Source organism: Protopterus annectens, chromosome 4.part1, assembly GCF_019279795.1.
Source record: "Protopterus annectens isolate FY-2018-M chromosome 4.part1, PAN1.0, whole genome shotgun sequence".
Classification (NCBI taxonomy): Eukaryota; Metazoa; Chordata; order Ceratodontiformes; family Protopteridae; genus Protopterus; species Protopterus annectens.
The window spans coordinates 691,334,476-691,362,275 of record NC_056734.1 but is presented as its reverse complement, the minus strand read 5'-3'; the positions used below and the strand labels follow the sequence as shown (position 1 = coordinate 691,362,275).

Genomic DNA, 27,800 nt, shown 5'->3' with positions numbered 1-27,800 from the left:
ACACTGGTACTGGGTGAGGTAGACTATGGACTTAGAGTTGCAGTCATGTCCCCTAATAGAAAATTTTGACCCCGTGATCACGTCTACATTGATTACATCCTTCACACTTGAATGTCTCCGGAAAGCCTCTGATGTTTCTAGTGTTACTCTCAGTGGTTTTTTTAGGTTCTTTCCTATCCTGAGAAGACTCAGGGTAATGGCAGCTTCTGCTAGTTCCCACCAGGAGTGCATGCTAGTGCGAGAAGAAGACAAAGATAATGCTTTATCACCTTCACTGTCACCTAATAGGCCCTTATCATGGTGCATTTCAAAAAATGGATGTCTGGTATGACCTGACTGAGGAGCTGTCCTCAGCCATGGGCATTACTAGGATGGAGGATGAGTGCAGGTATTGGTTTACTGATCACAGCACAGGAACCCTGATGAGTACCACGTATGGGAAGAAGAGGTTAAGCATGAGTGTACTAAAGTGTATAGTAAGTATACTTGTCTTTTTCTTGTTTTTATATTTTTATTCTTTGTCTATTATACAGTTATAACTGTTGTTACTACTGACAAATAATTGTCAAGCTCATCCTAGGAATTATGAATAATCCTATCTGGATCTTCCATGTCAGATTGAGAACATGGCACTGCGTGTGATATGTCTACTAAATTTCTATGCATTTCAGCACCTGGGCCACCTGCTTGTTTATATTAAAGAATTCCTCAACAACCACGTATGGGGACTGGTACCAGTAAGTTGTGGTATGCTGAGTTCTGCAACCAATGACCTATTTGGTTTTTAATCTCTAAATCTATAGTCACGGACATGGATAATGCATCTTTTTTAACACCTTTTTTGAAATATCACTTGTGACATAGGCAGACATACTTTGATATAAAAACTAATCAATCCATATTAACAAGTTCACATTTAAAAACATTATAGGATATATGGCAATATATGTGATGTATATTCTAAGCAACATTACATAAATTATTCAGTTATTGCTTTCTCTTAAACCTCTTTCATCCTCCAAAAAAAAAAAAAGATATATATATATATATATATATATATATATATATATATATATATATTGTTCCCACATTTTCCATGTTTTATGTAATTTAGAAAAAGCAGTCAAAATGGCAGAAGAAACGTCAATAGAGGAAACCTTGGAAGAATCACAGCAATAGCGTATAATAAATGTAATATCCACTTTCGTCACTAAAACTTCATCAGAAAACAATGAGCATGAGCACAGAAGAGTTTAAATAGATCAATCAATTAGTGCAAAGTCTACATGCGGAGACCTACTTAGGTCAATAACAGTGTCCAATTCATCACTTGTTCCAGTAGGACTAGAAACATGCATCACGTTGTCGGAAGCGTTCGCTTTAGCCACCAGGAATTTTAAAGATGACTGTATATCCAAAAGAGTCGCAATGAGTAATCCACTGGCTTTGTCAGCCCCAGAAGTCGGCGTGGCGTGCACTGACAAATTTAAAAGAATGTCGTCAACAGCTTCTGCCATGTCAAGGCTAAACAAAACACAATCAAAAAGTAGCCAAACAAAACTAAGAAAAAGCAGTCAAAATGGCAGAAGAAACGTCAATAGAAGAAACCTTGGAAGAGTCACAGCAATAGCGTATAATAAATTTAATATCCGCTTTCGTCACTAAAACTTCATCAGAAAACAATGAGCATGAGCACAGAAGAGTTTAAATAAATCAATCAATTAGTGCATCACATAATTAATTAAATAAAACATTAAAATTTAAAAACAAATGAACCAAATAATGAATGTTACACTAAACTAATTAAAAATACATTTATAATAATAAATCTAATAGACTTCTTGTATCAAAATGTTTAGAAATGGTTAATTTACGGTGCTTTAAAAAACATTTCACGTTAACTGCTTCATTTAAACCTGGTGGGCGGTCAGAATACAATCTGACCTGCCATAAGGTTTCTCGTTGCTCAACATAGTTCCTAAAGTCACCAGCTCTTCTGTCATGTCTACAAATTTCCAAAACAGTGAACATAAATTTCTTAAAATTTGTGCAAGATGTTGAATGCTTATATAAAGCATTGTTAGAATTTTTAATCTTAATAGCATACAAGTGCTTCTTAATACGTGTTCCCAAGCTTCTTGTGGTCATACCCACATAAAAAGCTGGGCATACGGAGCACAAGGCGATATATACAAGCCCACTGCTTGTGCAATCAGCGTAGCCAGGCACTTCTAAAATTCTTTCAGATGTAACAACGTTAATACAAGGTCCTTCAAAAATAAAACGACAAGCTGTGCAATTATTGCATCGAAACATGCCTTTTTTCTTAGTAATAGGAACCGTACTAATAGTGCTAGATCTCTCTAAAATAATTTTTAATGTGTTATTTTTTCGAAACACAAAGTTTGGTTTAGGACCAACAACTTTAATAATATCATGGTTTCCTTGAATTACTTTCCAATTTTGTTCTAAAATAGTTCTTATCTGAAAACAATCAGAGCTCATTTCAAAAGAACAATAATGGTCAGGGCTAGTAACGTTGCTTAACTGAGTATCAACTGCATTGTTTTTAGTAATACCCTTTACTAATATTGGTGGATATAAGGAAGTCCGTTTACTAAAAATCTCATGACCAGTGTCCATTAAAAACTTCTCATCATGTCCTCTTTGAGTAAATAAATAAACAATGTAATGAAACTCATGTATGACGTCAATTTCCCTAGTAGTCATACGGCTAGCTCTTATAAATTGTCCCCTTGGAATGTTTTTAATAATATGTTTTGGGTGACCACTAGTGTAATGTAGGTATCCATTAGTAAAAGTTCTCTTTCTATGTATTTTACTATGAAAACAATTGTCAGTGTGGTCCCACCAAATGTGTGTGTCCAAGTAATTGACAGATAATCCTACATCACCCATTGTAAATTTTAGAAAACCTGACAAGGTATTGATTTCATGTAACAAAACCTCCACAGTTTCCTTACTTCCCTCAATGACAAAAATTAAGTCGTCAATGTACCTGCCGAAAAAAATAATGTTAAAATGTGCCTGCAAAATGGGTATAAACTCTCCCTCCCACCAAGCCATAACCAAATTGGCATAAGCTGGAGCTGCTGGAGACCCCATAGCGACTCCACGCTTTTGCCTATAATATGTGTTGTTAAATAGGAAAAAATTATTTTCCAAAATAATGTCCAAAAACCTACAAACTAAGGAAATTTGGGAATTATTAAAGAGTTTTCCTTTTACTAAAAAACTACGTACCGCCTCTACCCCTTCATCATGGGGAATACAGGTGTACAAAGAATTGACATCTAAAGTGAAAATGATATGTTTGGAGGGATCAAAAATTTGATTCCCGTGAAAAGTTCTCATTTTCTCCAAAAAGTGCCAGGAATCCTTAGTATAAGATGCCTGATTTTCAAGTAAAGGACCTAATAAGGCATCAATCACTAAAGAAATTCCTTCAGTGACTGAGTGCGGAGATGAAACAATTGGACGTAACGGTGGATTTAAAACGTCCTTGTGGGTTTTGGGAATTCCAAAAATAACACCTATCTTTGGATTTTCAACCACACAAAAACTATACAAACTAAAACTAATTTCACCACACATTAAGGCGTCATATAAATGTGAGTGCACTTCACCAAACCGCTTCAGAATGTCAAAAAACATAATAGGTTCGTACTCAGCAGTATTCCCTAGAACTTCTTGCATTTTCTGGTTATAACTATCATGATCCATGACCACAATGTTCGAACCTTTATCACTTTTCATAAATCTAAAAAACACAGTTAACTCTTTTAGATGTTTTAACGCCTTTCTTTCCAGACAGTTTAAATTGTCGTAGTAGGAATTTCTACTTTTAAATAACAAATTAACATCCTTAATGCACAACTCCTCATAAGCTTTGATGGTGTAATGCAAATTAGGTACATAGCTGGAAGGTTTATTAACCACGTTAGTTTTTTCAGGTAAGTCATGCAATAAGTAAGACAGATTTAATTGTCTAGTAAATTTCTTAATGTCAATAATAGTCCTACCATAGTCAGCTCTCTGACTAGGAATAAAGTTGAAACCATATTTTAGCAAAGTCATCTCCACAGTAGTAAATGAAAAATCAGTCAAATTAATGATACCAAAATCATCTAAAACTTCACTTAAGCCTCGTCCCCTGATGAACTCGATCCCAAAAAAGACCTGCTTCTAGTAAGCACAGTGCTTTTACCAAGATTGTTCGGGCAGTTCTTCTTTGAAGGACCGTCAGTGGGTACAGTCACGCACCTGTCCTTATTAGTCCTACTGGTAGCCCCAAAGTCCACAGGTTTATCACTAATATTGTCAGGTTCTTTATTAATAATAGTAGTAGCATTACTGTCTTGTACTTTGTCAGAGGAAACACCAAAACCTGAAGGAACAGTAGCTGGTACAAGAGGTGGAAAAGACACGTCATAACTAGAACTGCTGTTCTTAAAAAATGTAGATACGTTGTCAGCGTTATCAGAAAAACGCTTAAACGATGAAAAAGCAGTATGTTTGGACTGGTTAGTAAAATTAGACCTTGACTGTGATGTCGTGGAATTACGGAAATTGGGTGCAAAATGATTATAAGCCGTCTTGTTGTCATAAACGGCTATATCCCGGTCCAGCTTTGACCGTTTCCTATTCGTAACTTCATTAACATGAAGTTCAAGTTCGTTGGTTAAAAAAGCAAGAACTGGTTTAAATTGTTCAGCAGAAAGCCGGTTCTTAATAAAACCCGCGGCTTCCTTGATGTCTTTTGTTAATAAAGACATCTTGTGAGCGTTGTTCTCAATTAATAACTTTAGAAAACGAATGCCAGCCTCATTGAAAAAATCAATCAATAAACTGAACATCGGGTGTCCTAAATTGATACCATTGGGACATTTAAAAAAACATAGTCCCTTAGGAACCACACCGAGATCAATGCATCTTAAAAAATAATGATTTTCAATTTCCAAAGATTTGTACCTTTTTAACAGCTTTAGTAAAAGGTCCCGTTGGATGTTAATCTCTCCACTGTTGATATCAGTCGAGCCCCGGTTTGATCTATAAAACGGGTTACTCTCCCGATTAAGCAACTGAGTACAGCTTTTAGTGACGAAAGCGGATATTAAATTTATTATACGCTATTGCTGTGATTCTTCCAAGGTTTCCTCTATTGACGTTTCTTCTGCCATTTTGACTGCTTTTTCTTAGTTTTGTTTGGCTACTTTTTGATTGTGTTCTGTTTAGCCTTGACAAGGCAGAAGCTGTTGACGACATTCTTTTAAATTTGTCAGTGCACGCCACGCCGACTTCTGGGGCTGACAAAGCCAGTGAATTACTCATTGCGACTCTTTTGGATATACAGTCATCTTTAAAATTCCTGGTGGCTAAAGCGAACGCTTCCGACAACGTGATGCATGTTTCTAGTCCTACTGGAACAAGTGATGAATTGGACACTGTTATTGACCTAAGTAGGTCTCCGCATGTAGACTTTGAGTGCGGAATTAGGAAATCAAGTAAGCCTTCCAGTGTTAACATCATTGACAACGCCAGCTGTACTCAGTTGCTTAATCGGGAGAGTAACCCGTTTTATAGATCAAACCGGGGCTCGACTGATATCAACAGTGGAGAGATTAACATCCAACGGGACCTTTTACTAAAGCTGTTAAAAAGGTACAAATCTTTGGAAATTGAAAATCATTATTTTTTAAGATGCATTGATCTCGGTGTGGTTCCTAAGGGACTACGTTTTTTTAAATGTCCCAATGGTATCAATTTAGGACACCCGATGTTCAGTTTATTGATTGATTTTTTCAATGAGGCTGGCATTCGTTTTCTAAAGTTATTAATTGAGAACAACGCTCACAAGATGTCTTTATTAACAAAAGACATCAAGGAAGCCATGGGTTTTATTAAGAACCGGCTTTCTGCTGAACAATTTAAACCAGTTCTTGCTTTTTTAACCAACGAACTTGAACTTCATGTTAATGAAGTTACGAATAGGAAACGGTCAAAGCTGGACCGGGATATAGCCGTTTATGACAACAAGACGGCTTATAATCATTTTGCACCCAATTTCCGTAATTCCACGACATCACAGTCAAGGTCTAATTTTACTAACCAGTCCAAACATACTGCTTTTTCATCGTTTAAGCGTTTTTCTGATAACGCTGACAACGTATCTACATTTTTTAAGAACAGCAGTTCTAGTTATGACGTGTCTTTTCCACCTCTTGTACCAGCTACTGTTCCTTCAGGTTTTGGTGTTTCCTCTGACAAAGTACAAGACAGTAATGCTACTACTATTATTAATAAAGAACCTGACAATATTAGTGATAAACCTGTGGACTTTGGGGCTACCAGTAGGACTAATAAGGACAGGTGCGTGACTGTACCCACTGACAGTCCTTCAAAGAAGAACTGCCCGAACAATCTTGGTAAAAGCACTGTGCTTACTAGAAGCAGGACTTTTTTGGGATCGAGTTCGTCGGGGGACGAGGCTTAAGTGAAGTTTCAGATGATTTTGGTATCATTAATTTGACTGATTTTTCATTTACTACTGTGGAGATGACTTTGCTAACATATGGTTTCAACTTTATTCCTAGTCAGAGAGCTGACTATGGTAGGACTATTATTGACATTAAGAAATTTACTAGACAACTAAATCTGTCTTACTTATTGCATGACTTACCTGAAAAAACTAACGTGGTTAATAAACCTTCCAGCTATGTACCTAATTTGCATTACACCATCAAAGCTTATGAGGAGTTGTGCATTAAGGATGTTAATTTGTTATTTAAAAGTAGAAATTCCTACCACGACATTATATAGTTGTACATATTTTTTAATATGTATAATATATATATGCATTTTAATAGAGTAATAACATGTTTTTTAGGTGGGATATATAGTTTGTGGGTTGTTTTAAGTAAATGAAATATACTCATATATATATATGTTTTTTTTTACACAAAAGTAATTTAAGTGGTAATTAATTAATTAATTAATTAATTATTCAATGTTTGAATAGTATTTAATGGTGTGAGAAGCAGTGTGTATTGGATTCTGATGAAGTCTTGGTGACAAGAAGAAAGCGCGCTCAATCCTGCTTTGTGTTCTTTGTGTTGTCGTATTAAACAAGTCTGATTCCAGTGGACGGTGTTGCTGTTTTTTACAACCCATTGTGGTTTAATTGTGAGGATTCACCCTTTATGGTAAAGCAAGCGGTGGTCTGTGTAATAAGTGTTTACGTTGGTGAGAGGTGGAAGAGTTTGGTTATTCGTTTTTCCGCTGGCGGTACGAGGGGAACCCATGGAAGGTGATAACACTTTGCTTAGTCAGTTGATTAAGCTTATACAGCAACACTCGCAAAGTAACGGCATTGTGGAGCAACCGTTAGACCTCGATGACTCCATTCCCTGTGGCCAAGGTAACGGTGAGGTAAACCGGAGACCAGTGATGACGACATGCACTGCGCCGGATGAGGGCAATGGTGTGGCGAGTAGCAGTAATGGAGAACGCTCCGGGAACGTAGTACGGGCGAAGGCAACTAAATCCACAACAACTTTGGAAGGGAATAAGGTGTTTGAATCGTATAACAATATTACATTTGGCGAATGGTTGGACAAATCTTTTTCCTGGTCGTTAAAAGAAGCAGACGAAGTACACAGGGACAATAGCACTTTTAAGGACAAATGTAAGCAACTTGAAATTGAACTATTTAAATATAGGAATGTTTGTCTTGATAACTGGTACCTCACGCAATGCGTTGAGAAGAACATTGTACCAAAAGGACTAAGACTAAACAAGTACCCCAACAACATCAGGGGGAATGAACATTTATTTAAAATAGTTTCAGATATTTTAAATGATTGTGGTATTGCAATATTGAAAGCCATGATTAATAGCAATGTAGAAATTTTGAAAATTAGTAAAAAGAATATAGATAAATTGCAGCATGATATTAGTAATGATATGCTTTTTAAAGTATGTGAGTATAAAAACATGTATTGCAAAGTGTTACATGAAGTCGATTTTAATGTGAATAAGAATTACAAGAGAAAACTGGGGAAGCTCGAACGTGATTTAAGGGACTACAAAGATGGTAGGGCCTATGTAAACCCTATTAGATATCCCAAGAAATCACACTTTCATGGATTTCGTTCCCCCGTGGGTAGGGGTGGGGGAAGATCATTTGAATACCAACATAATTCTGGGAATGATAGGGTATTTTTTCAGGATGTTCAGCCATTATATAACAATTATGAAGGTGAACAGAATAGTTTAATAGATAACAATGAATTAGATCATTTTGACCCTTTAGGGGAAGGAGAGGAAGGTCCGCGGAGGTCGGAGAGACTGAAGAAACAGGGCAGACCCTCCTCATATGCAGAAATAACAGGGAAATACCATCAAACGAAACAATATGGGGGAAACGTATACAGATAGAACTACGGACAACATGTTTGGATAGTCCTGGTACTGTGATAATGGATAACTTTGAAGAAACATTCCCGGTGGGAACCATTAATAGTAACAGCAATAGTGTCTATGACAGTGACAATAATTTGGTCAATATGGACGAAATAGTGGATTCCCAGGGAGGGATAGTAGAAGAACAGTGGAATGATGTAAATAATGAAGTTACTGGTTTCCAAAGGAAATGTAATATTAGTACTGAAGGGAACTTCTTTATTTATAACTTCACAGAACTTGAAGTTACTACGGGATTTTTTGGTTTATTTACAAAGGGATTTTCATTTATACCTGTCAAGAAACCAAACATTGAGCAAATTTTATTGGATATAAAGTTGTTTGCAAGAAAGTTAAATCTAAAATCCATGCTTAAGAAAGAAGAGAATGAGTTGGTAGGAAAATTCAGAAGAAAGAGTCTGTTTAACCCTCCTTTACAGCAAGATATTTACCATTTTGAGACACAGGTCATTAATATGGTGAAGGAGGGTTTTAAATATAAAAATGAAGTTAAGGAATACAGTAATCTAGAGAAAGAAGAGGTTGAAGTGTTAAGGATGTTACAAAACAACGAAAAGATAAGAATCATGAAGCCTGATAAAGGGGGAGGGGTTGTCTTGATGGATGTGTGGGACTACACACGTAGGATGCTGGAAATATTACATTCAGGAGACAGATATCAGATAGCCTCAAGAAATGAATTGAATATAAGTTATAGGAAAATTGACTATTATTTAGAAGATAATTTATTACAAGGAAGTATTGATTTGGAGTTATATAATTATTTAAAAGTAAGTAAGCCGGTAATTCCAGAGATTTTCGGCATCCCAAAAATACATAAGGATGTAAATAACCCCCCCCTGAGGCCGATTGTAACATCCCAGTGCTCAAAGACACAGACTTTAGCCATCTATGTGGATAAAAAATTAAAAGAATTTTACAAATATTATCCACACATTCTCATTGATTCCTGGGATTTTCTCACCAAATTCAACACAGTGATATACCATGAAAAATACATTTTTTTAACAGTGGATGTGGTAGACCTATTTTCGGTTATACCACATGATACAGGTCTATTATGGTTTGAACATATGTTAACCGAATTTGGTTTTTTGAGTAGCAATGATTATAGATTAGTTCTTGAAAGCATGGAGTTAGTGTTAAAGAATAACTTTATATATTTTCAAGGGGAAATATACCATCAAATGGGGGGGGTGGCAATGGGGTCATCCTGTGCCCCCATATATGCCAACATAATAATGCTCTATTGGGAGCTTGAATATTTATTCAAATCCAGTTATTGGGATTATATTATAAAATATTTTCGTTTCCTGGACGATATTTTTATAGTTTGGAGTGGTACCCAAGACAAGATAGAGGAATTTCTTGAATATCTGCATACAACCACTAACTTTCTAAGATTTACATCACAACACGATATTATAAAAGTTAATTATTTGGATGTTACAATCATAAAAAATGAGATTAGGAATTGTTATGAGTCAAGGGTGTTTAGGAAAGGGTGCTTCTCTAACTCATACGTACACTTTGAGAGTGATCACCCATTTTTTTCTGAGAAGAAATATTATTAAGGGTCAGATGATCAGGGCATCACGCATGACAAGTGAAAATGATAAATGTGTGGATGAAATGAAAACTATTGAAAAATTATTTTTGGAAAGAGGATATCCATCTAAACTTGTAAAAAATGTCAAAAAGGAAATTTTGAAGAGAAGGGAAAGTGATTTCCCACCACTCCTGATTAATTCAATAAATAATAATGGAGGAGGTGGAAGAGACTTTAGGAAAGGTAATAATGAAATAAATAAAGGGAATGAACTACCTAGGTTAACACTTACTTACTATAAGGGAATAAACTGGATACAGAAAGGTATTAATGAGATTTGGATTATGTTTTCAAAGTTAAATACAGGTATAGAATATTTTAAGCAGACTTTGAAATTTAGTTATAGGAAAAATACTAATTTCAAAAAGCTGTTTGAATATAAAAAAGTACTTAATCCAAGTGGAGCACAGCAAAAAATGGGGACACATAAATGTGGGAGATGTGGGCAGTGTTCATTTATATCAGGGGAAAAAGAACTTGCACTAAGTGGACTAGGTAGAAAATTAAGAAGTAAAGGGTACTACACCTGCCAAACTAAAGGGGTAGTTTATTTGGCATATTGTTTAACATGTGAAAAATATTATGTTGGTAAAACTGAACGTAGGTTAAAACAACGAATTTACGAACATATGAGGGACATTAATAGAGGGAATGACAATAATGCACTATATAGGCATACCCAGATTTGTAGAAATGCTAATATAAAATTTTGGGTTTTAGAAGAAGTTAAGGTGGGAGTTAGGGGAGGTGACTGGCAGTCCCTACTTGAATACAGGGAATTGATGTGGCAGCTTAGGCTTGATACCTGTGGTCCAAGTGGGATGAATGATTATCTTTCCATTAAGCCAGCACTAAAACTCTTAGCCAATAACCCCAAAATTTAGAAAATTTAATGTTACTTTCAGCTTTTGCTTTGTTTCATCATACATTATATAGTTGTACATATTTTTTAATATGTATAATATATAAATGCATTTTAATAGAGTAATAACATGTTTTTTAGGTGGGATATATAGTTTGTGTGTTGTTTTAAGTAAATGAAATATACTCATATATATATATGTTTTTTTTAAACAAAAGTAATTTAAGTGGTAATTAATTAATTAATTAATTAATTATTCAATGTTTGAATAGTATTTAATGGTGTGAGAAGCAGTGTGTATTGGATTCTGATGAAGTCTTGGTGACAAGAAGAAAGCGCGCTCAATCCTGCTTTGTGTTCTTTGTGTTGTCGTATTAAACAAGTCTGATTCCAGTGGACGGTGTTGCTGTTTTTTACAACCCATTGTGGTTTAATTGTGAGGATTCACCCTTTATGGTAAAGCAAGCGGTGGTCTGTGTAATAAGTGTTAACCTGACAATATTAGTGATAAACCTGTGGACTTTGGGGCTACCAGTAGGACTAATAAGGACAGGTGCGTGACTGTACCCACTGACAGTCCTTCAAAGAAGAACTGCCCGAACAATCTTGGTAAAAGCACTGTGCTTACTAGAAGCAGGACTTTTTTGGGATCGAGTTCGTCGGGGGACGAGGCTTAAGTGAAGTTTTAGATGATTTTGGTATCATTAATTTGACTGATTTTTCATTTACTACTGTGGAGATGACTTTGCTAACATATGGTTTCAACTTTATTCCTAGTCAGAGAGCTGACTATGGTAGGACTATTATTGACATTAAGAAATTTACTAGACAATTAAATCTGTCTTACTTATTGCATGACTTACCTGAAAAAACTAACGTGGTTAATAAACCTTCCAGCTATGTACCTAATTTGCATTACACCATCAAAGCTTATGAGGAGTTGTGCATTAAGGATGTTAATTTGTTATTTAAAAGTAGAAATTCCTACCACGACAATTTAAACTGTCTGGAAAGAAAGGCGTTAAAACATCTAAAAGAGTTAACTGTGTTTTTTAGATTTATGAAAAGTGATAAAGGTTCGAACATTGTGGTCATGGATCATGATAGTTATAACCAGAAAATGCAAGAAGTTCTAGGGAATACTGCTGAGTACGAACCTATTATGTTTTTTGACATTCTGAAGCGGTTTGGTGAAGTGCACTCACATTTATATGATGCCTTAATGTGTGGTGAAATTAGTTTTAGTTTGTATAGTTTTTGTGTGGTTGAAAATCCAAAGATAGGTGTTATTTTTGGAATTCCCAAAACCCACAAGGACGTTTTAAATCCACCGTTACGTCCAATTGTTTCATCTCCGCACTCAGTCACTGAAGGAATTTCTTTAGTGATTGATGCCTTATTAGGTCCTTTACTTGAAAATCAGGCATCTTATACTAAGGATTCCTGGCATTTTTTGGAGAAAATGAGAACTTTTCACGGGAATCAAATTTTTGATCCCTCCAAACATATCATTTTCACTTTAGATGTCAACTCTTTGTACACCTGTATTCCCCATGATGAAGGGGTAGAGGCGGTACGTAGTTTTTTAGTAAAAGGAAAACTCTTCAATAATTCCCAAATTTCCTTAGTTTGTAGGTTTTTGGACATTATCTTGGAAAACAATTTTTTCCTATTTAACAACACATATTATAGGCAAAAGCGTGGAGTCGCTATGGGGTCTCCAGCGGCTCCAGCTTATGCCAATTTGGTTATGGCTTGGTGGGAGGGAGAGTTTATACCCATTTTGCAGGCACATTTTAACATTATTTTTTTCGGCAGGTACATTGACGACTTAATTTTTGTCATTGAGGGAAGTAAGGAAACTGTGGAGGTTTTGTTATATGAAATCAATACCTTGTCAGGTTTTCTAAAATTTACGATGGGTGATGTAGGATTATCTGTCAATTACTTGGACACACACATTTGGTGGGACTACACTGACAATTGTTTTCATAGTAAAATACATAGAAAGAGAACTTTTACTAATGGATACCTACATTACACTAGCGGTCACCCAAAACATATCATTAAAAACATTCCAAGGGGACAATTTATAAGAGCTAGCCGTATGACTACTAGGGAAATTGACGTCATACATGAGTTTCATTACATTGTTTATTTATTTACTCAAAGAGGACATGATGAGAAGTTTTTAATGGACACTGGTCATGAGATTTTTAGTAAACGGACTTCCTTATATCCACCAATATTAGTAAAGGGTATTACTAAAAACAATGCAGTTGATACTCAGTTAAGCAACATTACTAGCCCTGACCATTATTGTTCTTTTGAAATGAGCTCTGATTGTTTTCAGATAAGAACTATTTTAGAACAAAATTGGAAAGTAATTCAAGGAAACCATGATATTATTAAAGTTGTTGGTTCTAAACCAAACTTTGTGTTTCGAAAAAATAACACATTAAAAATGATTTTAGAGAGATCTAGTACTATTAGTACGGTTCCTATTACTAAGAAAAAAGGCATGTTTCGATGCAATAATTGCACAGCTTGTCGTTTTATTTTTGAAGGACCTTGTATTAACGTTGTTACATCTGAAAGAATTTTAGAAGTGCCTGGCTACGCTGATTGCACAAGCAGTGGGCTTGTATATATCGCCTTGTGCTCCGTATGCCCAGCTTTTTATGTGGGTATGACCACAAGAAGCTTGGGAACACGTATTAAGGAGCACTTGTATGCTATTAAGATTAAAAATTCCAACAATGCTTTATATAAGCATTCAACATCTTGCACAAATTTTAAGAAATTTATGTTCACTGTTTTGGAAATTTGTAGACATGACAGGAGAGCTGGTGACTTTAGGAACTATGTTGAGCAACGAGAAACCTTATGGCAGGTCAGATTGTATTCTGACCGCCCACCAGGTTTAAATGAAGCAGTTAACGTGAAATGTTTTTTAAAGCACCGTAAATTAACCATTTCTAAACATTTTGATACAAGAAGTCTATTAGATTTATTATTATAAATGTATTTTTAATTAGTTTCATTGTGAATTGCATATCTAATCTTGTTTCCCAATCTTTTTTTACCTCTTCTGATTGATTCCCATATTTATCTTGCAATATTTTATAAGTCTACTAATTATTCCTTTTTTAACAGAAGCTTCTATTCAGGGTTCAATTAAAAACTCAAACAGTGCAACTTGTTCCTTTAGGATTTCTATATCCCTTTCCCTTTGTCTGTACTCTGATAGCAACCCCTGAGAAGGAAAGCAATCTCTAGCCTGCAATCCAAATGTCTTCTTGGCCTCTTCCCATTTTTTTACCTTCCCTTCTCTAATTATTTGTTCCCAATACCATGGGTTCCTTTGCCAGCTTCCTCTAGTAAATTCTAGCCCCTTCTTGTCTATTCTCTGGACCCCTAATCACAGTCATCCCTATTGCAAGAAACTCCTTTCTCCATTCCTGTGTTGACTTAGTTATTAGTTTAGTTTCTGCTACTATATCAATATAATATTCCACTTTAATTTCTCCAAATCTTTTGGGTTTCTAATGCCATGACAGGAATGGACCCCATTCCTAAGTCAAAGTATGATTAAAGTTTAAGAAATTAGTACTGTTTCAGTCTTTGATGTTAGCCAAAACTGCTCTTCACAGCACCTGCATTGTGCCCAGAACTGACTCATTCTGCAATTCATATGGAGTTACATGTCTCAGTAACATATCTAAGTATGATTGTAAATTATTTTTTATATGATCCATTGTTCCTACTGCTATTGGAACTGTCTGTGCATCCTTCTTCCACATTGCACTGCAAATCCTGATATTTTATGACTTTGTGTCTCTCTCTGTGTAAGACACTGTAGTCACTGGGTGTAGCAATTTCAATGATCAATGCTACTTCTGTCTTCTTTTCATGGAGTACTATATCTGGTTTTCTTGTATCTGTTTTTTGAACTGTTGGTAATGGATGATCCCATGTCATTTAAACTTCAGCATTCTCTATAATGCTTTGTGGCTCATGTTACCAATGCTTCTCAGCTACTTCAATATTTTAATGCTTGCATAATCCCCAATGCAACAGTCTTGCCATATTATTATGCCTTTCAGTATACAGGCCCTCTGCCATTTGTGTATCACACCCAGCAACAAGATGTGCTACTGTTTCCAACTCTGTTTTACAAATATTGCATTTATCTGCTTCTCCAGCATGTTCAATGCACTTTGTAAACCAATGTATATGTAGTCCACTATCTTGGGCCACCAATATTAACCTTTCATATTTTGGTTTAAATTCACCTGTACTTAACCATTCCTGTGTTTGATCCTGATCAACATGAGGTTTCTCCAAGAGGTTTTGTACTTGCAACTATATTTATACTTTTTCCACATTTCTTGCCTTCTCATCTGGTCCTTCACCTTATATTCTTTCTTTTGTTTTTTTGGCACATTCAGTTGCTGATCGAGTTTTATCTACTTCTGGTTTGATTTCCATTCCCACTTGACACTGATATGCTGCTAAACTAAGCAGGGAAATCGTCTTAGATCTGTTCTCTTCATATTTTAAAATGTTCGCTATATTAAAATCTTGTGCGGTGAGCAGATATGTATGCAGTCCTACGATTGCAGATCTACACATGTAATCAATTTCGAAGAGGACCATACCACTTTCAGAACTTTATATAATCTTGGTATACATTGATTTTTATAAAGCATTTGATAAGAGTGAAGTATTTTCTTGTTTTCCTGTCCAACTGATCCAGTAACTTTTGGGGCCAGTCAATCACCCCAAACCTGTAAGTTAGAAACGGAAGAACAAATTGGCTGATAGCTTGACCTTTGTTCCTAGATGTTAGGGCTGTTTTCAGTATTAATTTTAGTCTTCTAAAATATTCCTTTAGAATATTTTTTAATATTTTTAATATTCTGTATGACTGTTGTTATTCTCCTTAAGGATCTGTGTCCAAAATTACATTCTTTTTTCATTTACTGAATTACCCTCCTGTTTCATCATCATCATCCCTTTCCATTTTGAATTTTAGCTTTCTGTCTGTGTTATGTACAACAGTTTAATCATGTAGCTCTAAAATATCCATTCCAATTAGGTAATCCTAAACCTTGATCGGTTGGGAGGATCAGCTTCTCCCACTAGATTCTTGCCCTCTTCCTCTCCCAAATAAAATCCTTCAACTCTTTATTAATTACTGTCCTGATCTGTGTATAAAACTAAAGGACTAAAAACATTTTACTGCTTGTATCTTGCTATCTATAATCATAAGCAAGAGCTTTCAGTTTCTCGGTTTTTGTATTACCTTTTTGTTTAGTCTCTTCCCACATATCCGTAGCTGCTGTAACTGAATCTTTTTAATCCATACTCCCAAATACTTCAGTTTACCATATCCACATAAATATGGGTATTGCTGGACAATTTCATGTCCGAGTACATAGTTTATAACTCTTGCTTTTGTTGTATCTGCAAACATTTGATATCCTGAAAAAAAAAACAGAATTGTCTTAGAATATACCACAACACTGGGATGTCTTTTTCTGCTTCCATCAGATACAAAACAAAAAAATACACACATACACATATATATATATATATATATATATATATATAATTAACTGTATTATTGTACTTGGAAATGCAATAATAAGGTTAATTAGAAGGATATATGAGGGATCACAGGCAAGAATCAAATATTGTACTTGGAAATGCAGAGCCACGGTTAGCGTTGTCGCCTCAATTGTGAACAATTGATTTAGTTTTTCTGGTATATCTTTAAAATCTGGCAATTGTTTATTTACTGCATTGCTCTCTTACTTAGGTTTCTTAGCTATAAATCTTAGTTCATTCTGAAGTATGCTACTTTACCCCCCCACCAAACTTTTCTGAATGTATTATTATAAAATAACTGCATGTTGTTGCCTTCATGCTTACTCTAGAATCTCTGTTTTTCTCTTTTCTTAGTTGAACTCTACAGTTCCCTACAAAACGGTGTCTACAGGACGGCAATCAGTTTCTCTCAACATTTAAGCAGAGTAGGTTACACACAAAAAGCATTTGTTAAGCTTTCACTTACAGTGCTGTGTAATTAAGCAGGTCACCATATTGGTCAGCCATAGGGCTCTTTTTTTCTACTTGAGTGTTTGCCTCCTTCCCCTGTAACTTAAGTAAACTGACTCTGACATTAAGAGCTATAATACTTACCTTATAGCTTTAGGACACCTTAGGAAACCTTGTAAACTGCAATAGCCCCGCTACATTCACCCTCGCTATGCTCGGGCTCTCTTCGCTTCCCTCCCTGCCCCCAATTCCCTCCTTCCCCCAGTACCTCTAAATTTATAGTACTATAGCCACTCCCCCACTATCTAGATCCTATCTGCTTTCATCTGGGATAATTCCTCCCACCCCCATTCTTCTACCTACATTTTAATAGCAGCTATTAGCTTTCATCTGGCATTCTCCCATCCTCCTTCCAGTACCTTTACCTCACCACTATATCTTCTGGTGTTGCATCACCATATAAAACAGTTCATTAACTCACTAGCTGTATCACAGATAATGATATACTCCTCTTTACTACCTCTCTTGTTCGCACCATACCTCCTTAGCTTGTATGAAAATCAGTTTCTCATGGGATTTCAGGTCCCAAAAGGCCATACTATCACCCCAGCTGTAAATCCTTCTGCCTTCAACCATACTTACAGTACCAGATCCTATCCAACATCTTGTTCAGTCTATCAACATCTCAACCCCAGGCACATTAGCTCTAGATCCAAACACTACCACAAACTAATAAACAAATTCCTGAAGTTCATCACCAAGTATAGACTCAACCTAATACTTGGTGGTGATATTCACCCCAACCCTGGCCCACCCACGTCAGATACACATACCCCTTCTACTTGCAATCTAAGCTACAAACCTACAATTAATAGGCCAATTAACTCTCTCCTAGCCTGTCATCTCAATATTAGAAGCATTAATAACAAGGTACATGAATTGCATGCACTTCTGGATGTCCACTCCCCTGAGATTCTCTGTTTATCTGAAACCTGGTTAAAACCTAACATTAAAGACAATGAAGTGTTGCCACCTGGGTACAACATACACAGGCTGGATCGTGCTTCGAGGAAGGGGTGGGGTGGGGTAGCTGTACTCTATAAATCTGAGTTGAATGTCACCATAGATGTAATACAATCACCTCAGATTAATAACTCAGAGATTCTTGCCACCAAATTGCAACTTAATAAAAATAAATGCATTAATATCATCTGTATGTACATTCCCCCAAGTAACAATATATCTACACTTGAAGATATCCTGCACTGGCTAAAATGTCACTACCCCCAAGAAACCTTACTACTTGGAAACTTTAACATAGACTGGGGCACCTGTTCCTCAGAATCCCCAACCACCCATATTAACCTGCATGCATTTACACAAATTATATCCACCCCTACCAGGATAGGTAAACCCAACCAAAAAGAAAGCATACTTGACTGGGTACTCATAAATAGTCACCTGCAACTGTAAACCTCTGGTACCCTCCTTGATGGCCTAAGCGATCACCTTCTCACATATGTAATTAAGCACAAAACCATTAATTCCCAACAACCCTTACTCAGAATGGTTAGAAACAATAAAAACATTGACCCTGCCAAATTCCAACAAGGACTAAACTCATGTAATTGGTTTATTCTAAAACACCTCCCCTTAGAGGAAGCAGTAGCATACTTTAACAACAAATTCCTTGAGATCCTTGATTTGCATGCACCTGTTAGTTCAAAGAGAACCAAGGCAAAAACTGAGCCATGGCTTTCTAAAGAGTCTAAACTCAAAATTACCCTTAGAAACAAAGCATGGGCTTTATGGCGTTCTTCTAAAGACCCTCAAGATCACATTAAATACAGGCAATCCAGGAACGAAACCAAAAGATCAATTTTATAACACAAAAAGCAATACCACTATAATTTACAGTAAATCAAAATAACCCTCAGAAGTTTTGGGCAGGTTTAAATAATCTACTAAATCCTGGACAAACTTCAACCCCAATCCCTGCTGCTAATATTGATAAAACCCCTGAAGATGTTTCTTACAGTTTTAACCGATTCTTTACTAAGACAATTCAAGCCCTAGCTAGCCAACTACCTCCTAGCTCCCCTGGTCCTGAAAGTAGCACCCCTAGAAACTTACTCGCATTCCGCTTCCAACCAGTCGCCACTTCACTTATCCGTACCTTGATCAAAAAATTAAATCCCACTACACTTTCTGCTGATCAACTCAATGATGAGTACCTACAAAAATCAGCTGATGCTATTGCTTACAATACTAATCAATTGAACCATAGTAGAAGCTAAAATTCCCACCATCTGGAAAATATCCTATGTAATCCCATTTCACAAAGGAGGCAGCTCTACTGAATTCTCCAATTATAGGCTAATAGCTATACTCTCTCCACTTGCAAAGATTATGGAAAAATGTATTCATAGACAACTCATGCACCACCTAATCCAGAATCACCTTATGGCAGACACTCAGCATGGCTTCCGTCCTCATCACAGCACTACTTCAGCCCTCCTAGCCTTTACCAACACCATAAACCATAATCGCAACAATAATTATATATCCTCAGCCCTCTTCTTGGATCTTTCCAAGGCATTCGATATGGTTGATCACCAACTTTTAATCCACACCCTGCAAACATTCTGTCTAGATACTAGAGTCCTTCAGTGGTTTCAGTCCTACCTGAATGGTCAACAGCAGGCTGTCCTCTGGCAGAACAAACTCTCTAACCTTCTACCTAACACCCTTGGAGTACCACAAGGCTCTATACTAGGGCCCTTGCTGTTCTCCATCTTCATTAACGACCTTTATACTGTCATCCCAAAAGTCAGCTGTATCCAATATGCTGATGACTCTACTCTGATTTGCTCAGCCACATCTCCAGTAGAGTTATGGTCAGCTACCCAGACCACCTTTAATACAATAGAAAACTGACTTTCTGAATGTCGGCTGCTCCTAAATCCCAAAAAAACTAAAATGCTGTTATTTTCACCAACACGTAGGTCTACCGTTTTCACCTTTACCATAAATTCAAATGATGGCACAATAATCTCCCAACCCCTCTAGAAAACTATTAGGTGTCATCATAGACAATAATCTCAAATTTGACCTACATGTTAACCAAACTATCAAAACCATCAATACAAAACTAGGGTCACTTTACAGAATAAAAGCCTTCCTAACCACTCCAGCTAAAATTGCCATAGCTCGTTTTCACCTTCTTTCAACCCTTCTGTATGCATCCCCTCTACTCTCAAATTTAAACAAGACTGTCCTTAACAAACTCTCAGTTTGCTACAACCACATTGCCAGGTTTGCCACTGGGCTGCCTTTTTGGACACATCATTGCATCAGTCTAAATCAGCTTGGGTGGCTTGAACTACCCAGCCTAATCCAGTATAACCAACTGATTATGGCCTATAAAATCCTCTATAATCCGGACAATACTCCTGCACTTAAAAATATTATCACCCCCTATAACAATCCTAGACCGCTTTGATCCTCTAACAAACTACTAATTCAGACTACCAAGATTAATAACACAGCCGGTAACTCTCTCTTTGCAAACTCTGCAAGTAGATCTTGGAACTCTCTTCCAGCTGATATTACCTTACTTTCCACCTTAGGTCAATTTAAAACTAGACTCAAACAACATTTGTCACTTAACTGGCTATGTCAATGTATCAAGCCTGGATAACTCTCTCTAGAATGTGTAAAAATCTGTTAACCAGTTTACTGTGTAATTTAATTTAATCCTGACTTGCACTTGGGATTAACTCTAACCTGTGGAACTTGTTTAACTTGCTTACTTATGTAATCTTTGTAAATAGTCTATTTGTAATATGTAATGCTGGTATTATGTAATGCTGTATCTGCTTACCCTTGAAGCTTTTCTCCCCGGGCCTCCGCTGAAAATGGACATGCATCCAGTCAGACTATCCCAGTCAACAAATGTAAAATAAAAATAAAAATTAAATATATATATATATATATATATATATATATATATATATATATATATCACCTATAAATAAAGCCAATGTTTCTTGAACACCATACCAATTAAATCCGTGAATTTCTGAGTCCCTTATTTTCTTTGCCAGTGGTTCTAAATTTTACACAAATAACAAGGAGAAAGAGGATGCCCCTGCCTAGTTCCTCTGTTCAGACACAACTTATCAGAGAGGAAACCTCCCACTTTGATTCTTGTCTGTGATCCCTCATATATCCTTCTAATTAACCTTATTATTGTACTTGGAAATGCAATAATAAGGTTAATTAGAAGGATATATGAGGGATCATAGGCAAGAATCAAATATTGTACTTGGAAATGCAGAGCCACGGTTAGCATTGTTGCCTCAAAGCAAGAGGTTCTCCCGTTCGATTCTTGGCTAGAGCACCTTCTGTGTGGAGTCTGCATGTCCTCCCCACGGTCGAGTGACATTTAAAGACATGCAGGTAGGTGCGTGCATGAATGGGTGCGCCTTCTTTGAAGGTTGGGCATTGGGCTGGCAACTCGGCACCGTAAAAATCCACTGCCAATCATTAGCAGATCGGAGTTCCACTGTGGCGACCCCTAACCGGGAAAAGCCGAAAGACATTAGTTTTTATTGTTCTTGGAAATGCAAATGCTTCCATTGCCCTACTCATAAAATTCCAGCAAATGCTTTGTCTGCATCAAGACCAACAGATAATAGCATATTTTGTTATATTCTCCTTTTCTCTGGATCATCATTGTTCTGTTAATGTTGTCAAATGTTTGCTTTCCCTCCACAAAATTACATTGGTCCATAGCTATAAATGTTGGTGTCACCTTTGTCATTCTTTTACCCATTAAAGATTTGAACACTTTATAATCATGGTTTAGAATTGAAATGGGCTTATATGAAGCTGCTTCAGATGGGTCTTTACCGTCTTTAGGTATTACATCCACCACAGTTTTATTCCAGGATATTATAGGTGATGTATCTTGAGATGTATAGTGGCTACAGGGAAATTTGATTGTTAACTTTCAATCATTCCAATCACATTTTGGTTGTTGCTAACTACTACAGTTCCAATTCCTGTAAGTGTTGCAGTGAAGAATGTGGAAAACTGTGGCCATAATGTGTGTGACACCTGTTTATAAGAAGGATACAAACAAATTACGATTAAGATCACTGCATAGCTCTCAACCTCTGAGCAGTGAAAAAATTGTAGTTTATACGTTTAATAAGGTATGCACCCTTAAACAAGTCTGAATTTATAAAAAGAAAACATGAGTTTAGGAATGAAATCTGAGGGCCAAAACCATACTGTTAGGCCTAAATCGTAGCAGTTCATAGTATTGATCACTTAAGGATCATTTCAGTTTGATACCTTTTCAAATTTAGCAACCTCGAAACATCAAAGACATATGGCAGTATTTCTGTTGACAGGTACACTCACATGGAAAGAGAACTATACTTGTTTTTCAAAGACTGCCCAATATTTCAAGGCTGTAAAGGAGCTCCCAATCATAGCTTTCAATCTTCTGTCTACAGAATGTGGATTAGTACTTCTCATAATGTGAAACAAATAGGCAAACTATGGCACATTTAATTCAAATTTCTCACACAGTTATTAAAAACTGTTATGTCATACCTACAAATGAGTGTTTTGATAAAAGATTCTGTATGATTTACTATAAACATTTGTTTAAAGAAATAAAAAAATAAATGTATGATAAACTTTTCAGTTAAGGAACAATGCTGACCATAGCTGAGATATATGCATTAACTATGTTCTACAAGGAATAGGAGAGTGCACTTATGACTGATTTATTTAGGCAAGTGTTGTGATCTAAACTTACACCTGGGCAGTGCAAGTTATAGTAAAGAAATTCGCTTGGCAACATTGGATATTCTCCCAAATGTCCCTGATCAGTTTTGCTCTGCCCCTCCTAAAATAAAAGGTGGAGGACTGTAGTCAGTAAATAACAACAACCATCGCGGTCACTTAGTTATTTTTATCTAAGAAATGCATGCTAGCTCAAGTTCTTTTAGTCCGTCAAGTTTATAAGTCAATAGTATCAATATTTAAAGTGTGTTCCTGATTCAGAGCATTTCTCCCTGGTTATTATTATCATTGTTATTATTATTATTATTAACTCTGATTTTAGACATAAGCGTTTGAGAACAGATACTGGCACCTTGATTGGTAGTGCATTCTTTGTTTGGTAGCAGAAGCAGAATTACTTGTCCAAGGCTGCCTAATTGAGATGTAATTACTTGCTATCAATATTTATGCAATGGTGCAGAACTTCATGGAAGCGCAATGAAGCTGTTGCTGATTGCACTATAAAATACCGAAGAGCCAAAGGCAATAAGCTGCTGCCAATTACTTTTCAGTAGTGTAACATTCTAAGCTTCCAAATCAGTATGAACGACTGTTTAACGAGTGTGCCTTGTAAATTAATGGACGCAGGTGGCACATTTCGCTTTTTTGCACTGGCGGTAATTCAAAAACGTGGAGAAGCACCATATAAAATTATAAGGAATGGCAACACAAAATGCAGCCTCCTGGTACAGAGTTGGGCCAAAACCAAGAGTAAACCTATCAGTTTTAAATGCAATACTGTCTGCAAAGAACAAACAGTGGGCATTGGGCAGCAGTACGATCCACGGTGACAGAATGAGGGTCTCAGTAACATTGAAATGCTAAAGTAAATGTTGACTTCAGCTCATCCCTTCATATATCTATTAGCGTAAGAAATCTCGACAAAGCAAAAAATAATTGGAATTGAAGACCCAAATTATGGGCAGATTTAGATATTGCTCTTATAAACTTAGAAAGTTGCTGGAATATAAAGATTTGTGGTAGCATTGCATTTTCTGAAAAACGCGAGGTCTGAAACTCAACTGTCTGTCATTATTTAATGACTTCGAGCTTTAATGATTTAAAGCCACATATTTTATGAGGAACAGATCAAAAATATGGGGCAAAATTTAGACATTCTGAGAAAATCTGGACAGCTGAAAGGTACTCTTCCCTCAGATATTCAGCAGTCGTAGGCACAATAGCCCATTCTCCACAGTTAGGGGCAACACGGCAATGGGTTTAAGTTCAAGTATAATCTTTGCCAAGCATACACCAGAGCCCTGTACAACCACTGGCATACATTGCGATCACTTAACTCCATCATGCCCTGTGGTAACTAAGGTGAACCTGAAGCAGAGACGCCTCAATAACCGTGCCCATCATAGCGTCACGGATGACGCATGGTCAGGAAGTGGCGCGCCGACTCGTCGAGCAGTGCGGGAGGGGGCGAGGCGGGTGGTGGATCCCTCCCCGCTGCGGCTCGATTCAAACTCCCGGCGATGTCCTGATCTGAAGGGTGTGCAGTACTGATCACTGCTAGGGTCCCCTCCAGCGGAGTTTTTGCGCTGCCTTTAGGAGTACCGTGCCCCGCGTTCTTTGAATTACTGCTATACTTTTTGCCCTAAGCTCAGTACTTGTGTCTGTGTTTATATGGTGTGTAGGGATAGCACTTATTAAGGAGACATGCTAAATGAAAGCAAGATCCTAGGGTCTTAAGACTTGGGCAAGGTTTGTTGCAAGCTGCTAGACTCTAGGCACTAATAAATGTTTGTCCTCCTTTAGCTTGTTTTGATGGTTAGTGTGACATATTTTTGTGTATTGCATTGTTCTAATTACATAAAGAATTACATGAACGCTCTTTCTTATGTTGGCACAGGATTACAGGGAGGATGGTATGGATCTGGGCAGTGATGCTTGCAGCCGTTCCAGCTCGGAGTCCAGTTCCAGCAAAGTGACCCCTTGCTCAGAATACAAATCTTCACCCAGCTTGGACTTGGTTACTCTGGAAGACTACGACGATGACGAAGACGACCAGGAATACAAGAAAAAGGTAATCGAGGAGTGGGAAAGTGATTGCAATGACAGCACAGTGAGTAGGTTTGGGAAATCACTGAACAGCAGTGGAACTACAGAGGATCTACCTGATGTTAAAAGTGTCACCCCGCCTCCTCCTAGTGGTAGTATGCACGAACTTAAACAGAATGGCTGCGTAGGGTCCACAGAAACAGGTGCCAAAGGGAGTAAAACACTGAAGAAGCTGCATTATACAGTATATAGAACAGATGGAACTGTGTCCATTAAACACCTAGAAAGGTTAGACACGTCTCAGGTAAAGGAGCCTCAGCTACCAACCATGGACTGGGAGGCTTTGGAGAAACATCTGGCTGGTTTACAGTGTCAGGAGCAGGAAGTACGGAACCAGAACCAGAGACAAGGGAGGACCAACTACACTTCAGTAAGTACTAGTTTTGCTTCGTGTTCAAATGTAATAGTACTTAACAGAAATAGTATAATCTCCTTAAAGTCTGTACCAAAGCATTTCATAAGAAGTTAGTATTATGTAAGGAAGTCTAAATTTGCAGTGTAAACATTTTTTAAGTTATAGATTAATAAAATAAAAAATATTTTATTATTATTATTATCATCACAATCATTAAAAAAGACACAAACAGATCTGGAATTATTTTTGTATGTTTGTTTTATTCTAATACACTTTCAGTGGGCATGATACTACTTGGTAGAATGTGACTGTCTGGTCCCATGATGCAGTATGCAGGTCTTGCATGTTTAGCTGTATAAACTGTGGTGTGAATTTCATGGCTTAGCTTGTCTCTTACCCAAGAAAAAGTACTAGGTGCATGCATATTGTAAGTTCACAATCAGATGTGCATATGTGCATGGTTTAATCTGTGCTTTGTAAGGGTTAGTACTCTGCAGTGTGTAATACTGAATGTAACTATATCAACATTCTGACTATCACATAGCCAGTGCTTCAGATGTGAAATTAGGTAGAAAATTGCATGCAACTCTGGTATCATTTGCATTCTATCACTGTGATTACTGTTTAATGAGTATGTTGCTTATTCTACTGCTAAGACTTAGAAGTTATAGTTTGTCTTCCTAAATGTTACCCATTTAATTCCTGCAAAGAGCGAAGTGTCGTCTGCATCTTAAAAGCCTGTGTGATACTTTTGATATGCAGCAAGTTGATGTATTGCAGGAGAACATGTTTGTGAGTGCCACTGCCTGGTATAATGAAGGGTGTATTTTATCCATTACCTCACAAATTAAATTGGTTTGTGTTTGTTACAAAAGTAGTGAAGATTATCAGTACTGATTTTGTGCAGTTTGTTCAGCTGTTATGGTTTGGGTTTGTATAGTCTGGAAATCAGCAGAGCTTGACCATGCTCGCTGTCTAGTGGAATGGGTATATAGTCAGTAATCTAAAGTGCAAAACCGTGTTTAACTGTGCATTAATCAGTCACTGTATTGTGCAATTCTGTGTTGTCTTCAAATTTCCTTGAAATCAAGGCTCACTTTGGGGGAAAATATATTGCTGGTCTTAGTGGGTCCACATTGTTTTGGTTTATTAACAGCAGTAAATAAAAGTTTTGTGTCTAAGCAGGGAGCCGGTGAAAATGAGCTGCTCATCTGGCATGGCAGAATTGCCTACCCAGTGCATTGTTGACCTAAGGTTTGGTAAAAAGCATGGTGCCATGTATGTTTGCAGATGGGCAAGCTTTCTTGCAAATTATGTCTTGGGGCATTAGAGTAACAATATTATGTACAGGTATTGGTGCTTTGATAAAGAAGTGTTTATAGAATTGTTTGGGTGATGCCTGTTATGTGCTTTATCACATCTTCCCATATTTATGCTTTTTTTACACCCTTGCTTCTGGCATGTTGAATTTCATGAATGGTAAGGCAACAAATGTTACTTTAGGTTGCATCTTCTTAACTGGTATGGTTTTTATTTTCTGTCTTTTGTAGCAGAGGATTGTAAACAAAATGCAGGCGTATTGCCATGGTTCCCTCAGTACAATGGTACAAACATTAAACAAACAGCAAACATGGATGTGGGTTCATGAAGCAATGTTTGGTAAAAAGGAAGCCCTGAAAGATGCATCAGTGATGAAATGACAAGGAACCGTTTACTTACAGAAGAAAACCAAATGACATATAAACATAAAATTTAATATGAAATTGAATAAGTAGCATATTTTAAGATAGCTGCTTTGTAAAGTTGGTTATCACAGAGGGCACTAGTCTTGCAGGCAAATTCCAGAGGGTGTTATAACCACCTATAACTTTAAAGTATCTGGGGAAATGAATGCAGATTACCATTAAATGGTTCAAACTTGCTGATTTTTAAGTAGAAATGGTAACTGAGTTTTCACACACAATCTGCACAAAATGTTAGATTTGCCTGATGTACTAGCTTTTGTTAAATGCTTTGAGAGGCCCTCTTATACCATGCAGTTCTGTTTAAAGATGAACCAATCAGAACTGTTTATGTGGAATATGGAAGTATCTCCCAGTCACTTGCATCATGGGTTATATATGTTTATGCTGTATTGCTCTCAAACTGTTGTATTAAGACTTGGGGGCAAAGAATAATGAGGTAAAATGTTCAGAATCAGGGACTATTTTAAAATTATGCTTTTAGATACTTATAAATTTAATGGAATAAGGCATGCATTAGAATGCATTTGTATAAAAAAATAAAGGTTTACCATTGTTGGTTACTTACACTCATTGTAATGACAGTATTGTTTCTTCTCTTTTGAATGTGCCGATTTCTATATTTTCTAAAGGTCTTGTGTTTATGTCTGCTGTAGATAGTACAAGTAAGAGCGTCTAGTCATATGGACTTCGACACAGTTTGCACCTGGACCAGATGTTGATATATGTTTTTCATTGGAA

General features: G+C 36.7%; 1 protein-coding gene across 3 annotated transcripts in view; it reads left to right on the top strand.

The window, feature by feature from the left end:
• Positions 1-27,800, top strand: part of LOC122801016 (schwannomin-interacting protein 1) — a 1,488,345-nt gene that overhangs the window by 559,062 nt on the left and 901,483 nt on the right. Inside the window, exons 1-2 of one of the 3 annotated variants that reach the window (XM_044070472.1) lie at positions 24,361-24,605; positions 24,754-25,332. In XM_044070472.1, coding sequence (XP_043926407.1) covers positions 24,772-25,332 — 561 coding nt within the window. In that variant the 5' untranslated portion in view covers positions 24,361-24,605; positions 24,754-24,771. Of the gene's footprint in view, positions 1-24,360; positions 24,606-24,741; positions 25,333-27,800 lie in introns of those variants that run through there. The other 2 variants (XM_044070470.1, XM_044070469.1) reach the window with 2 other exon arrangements.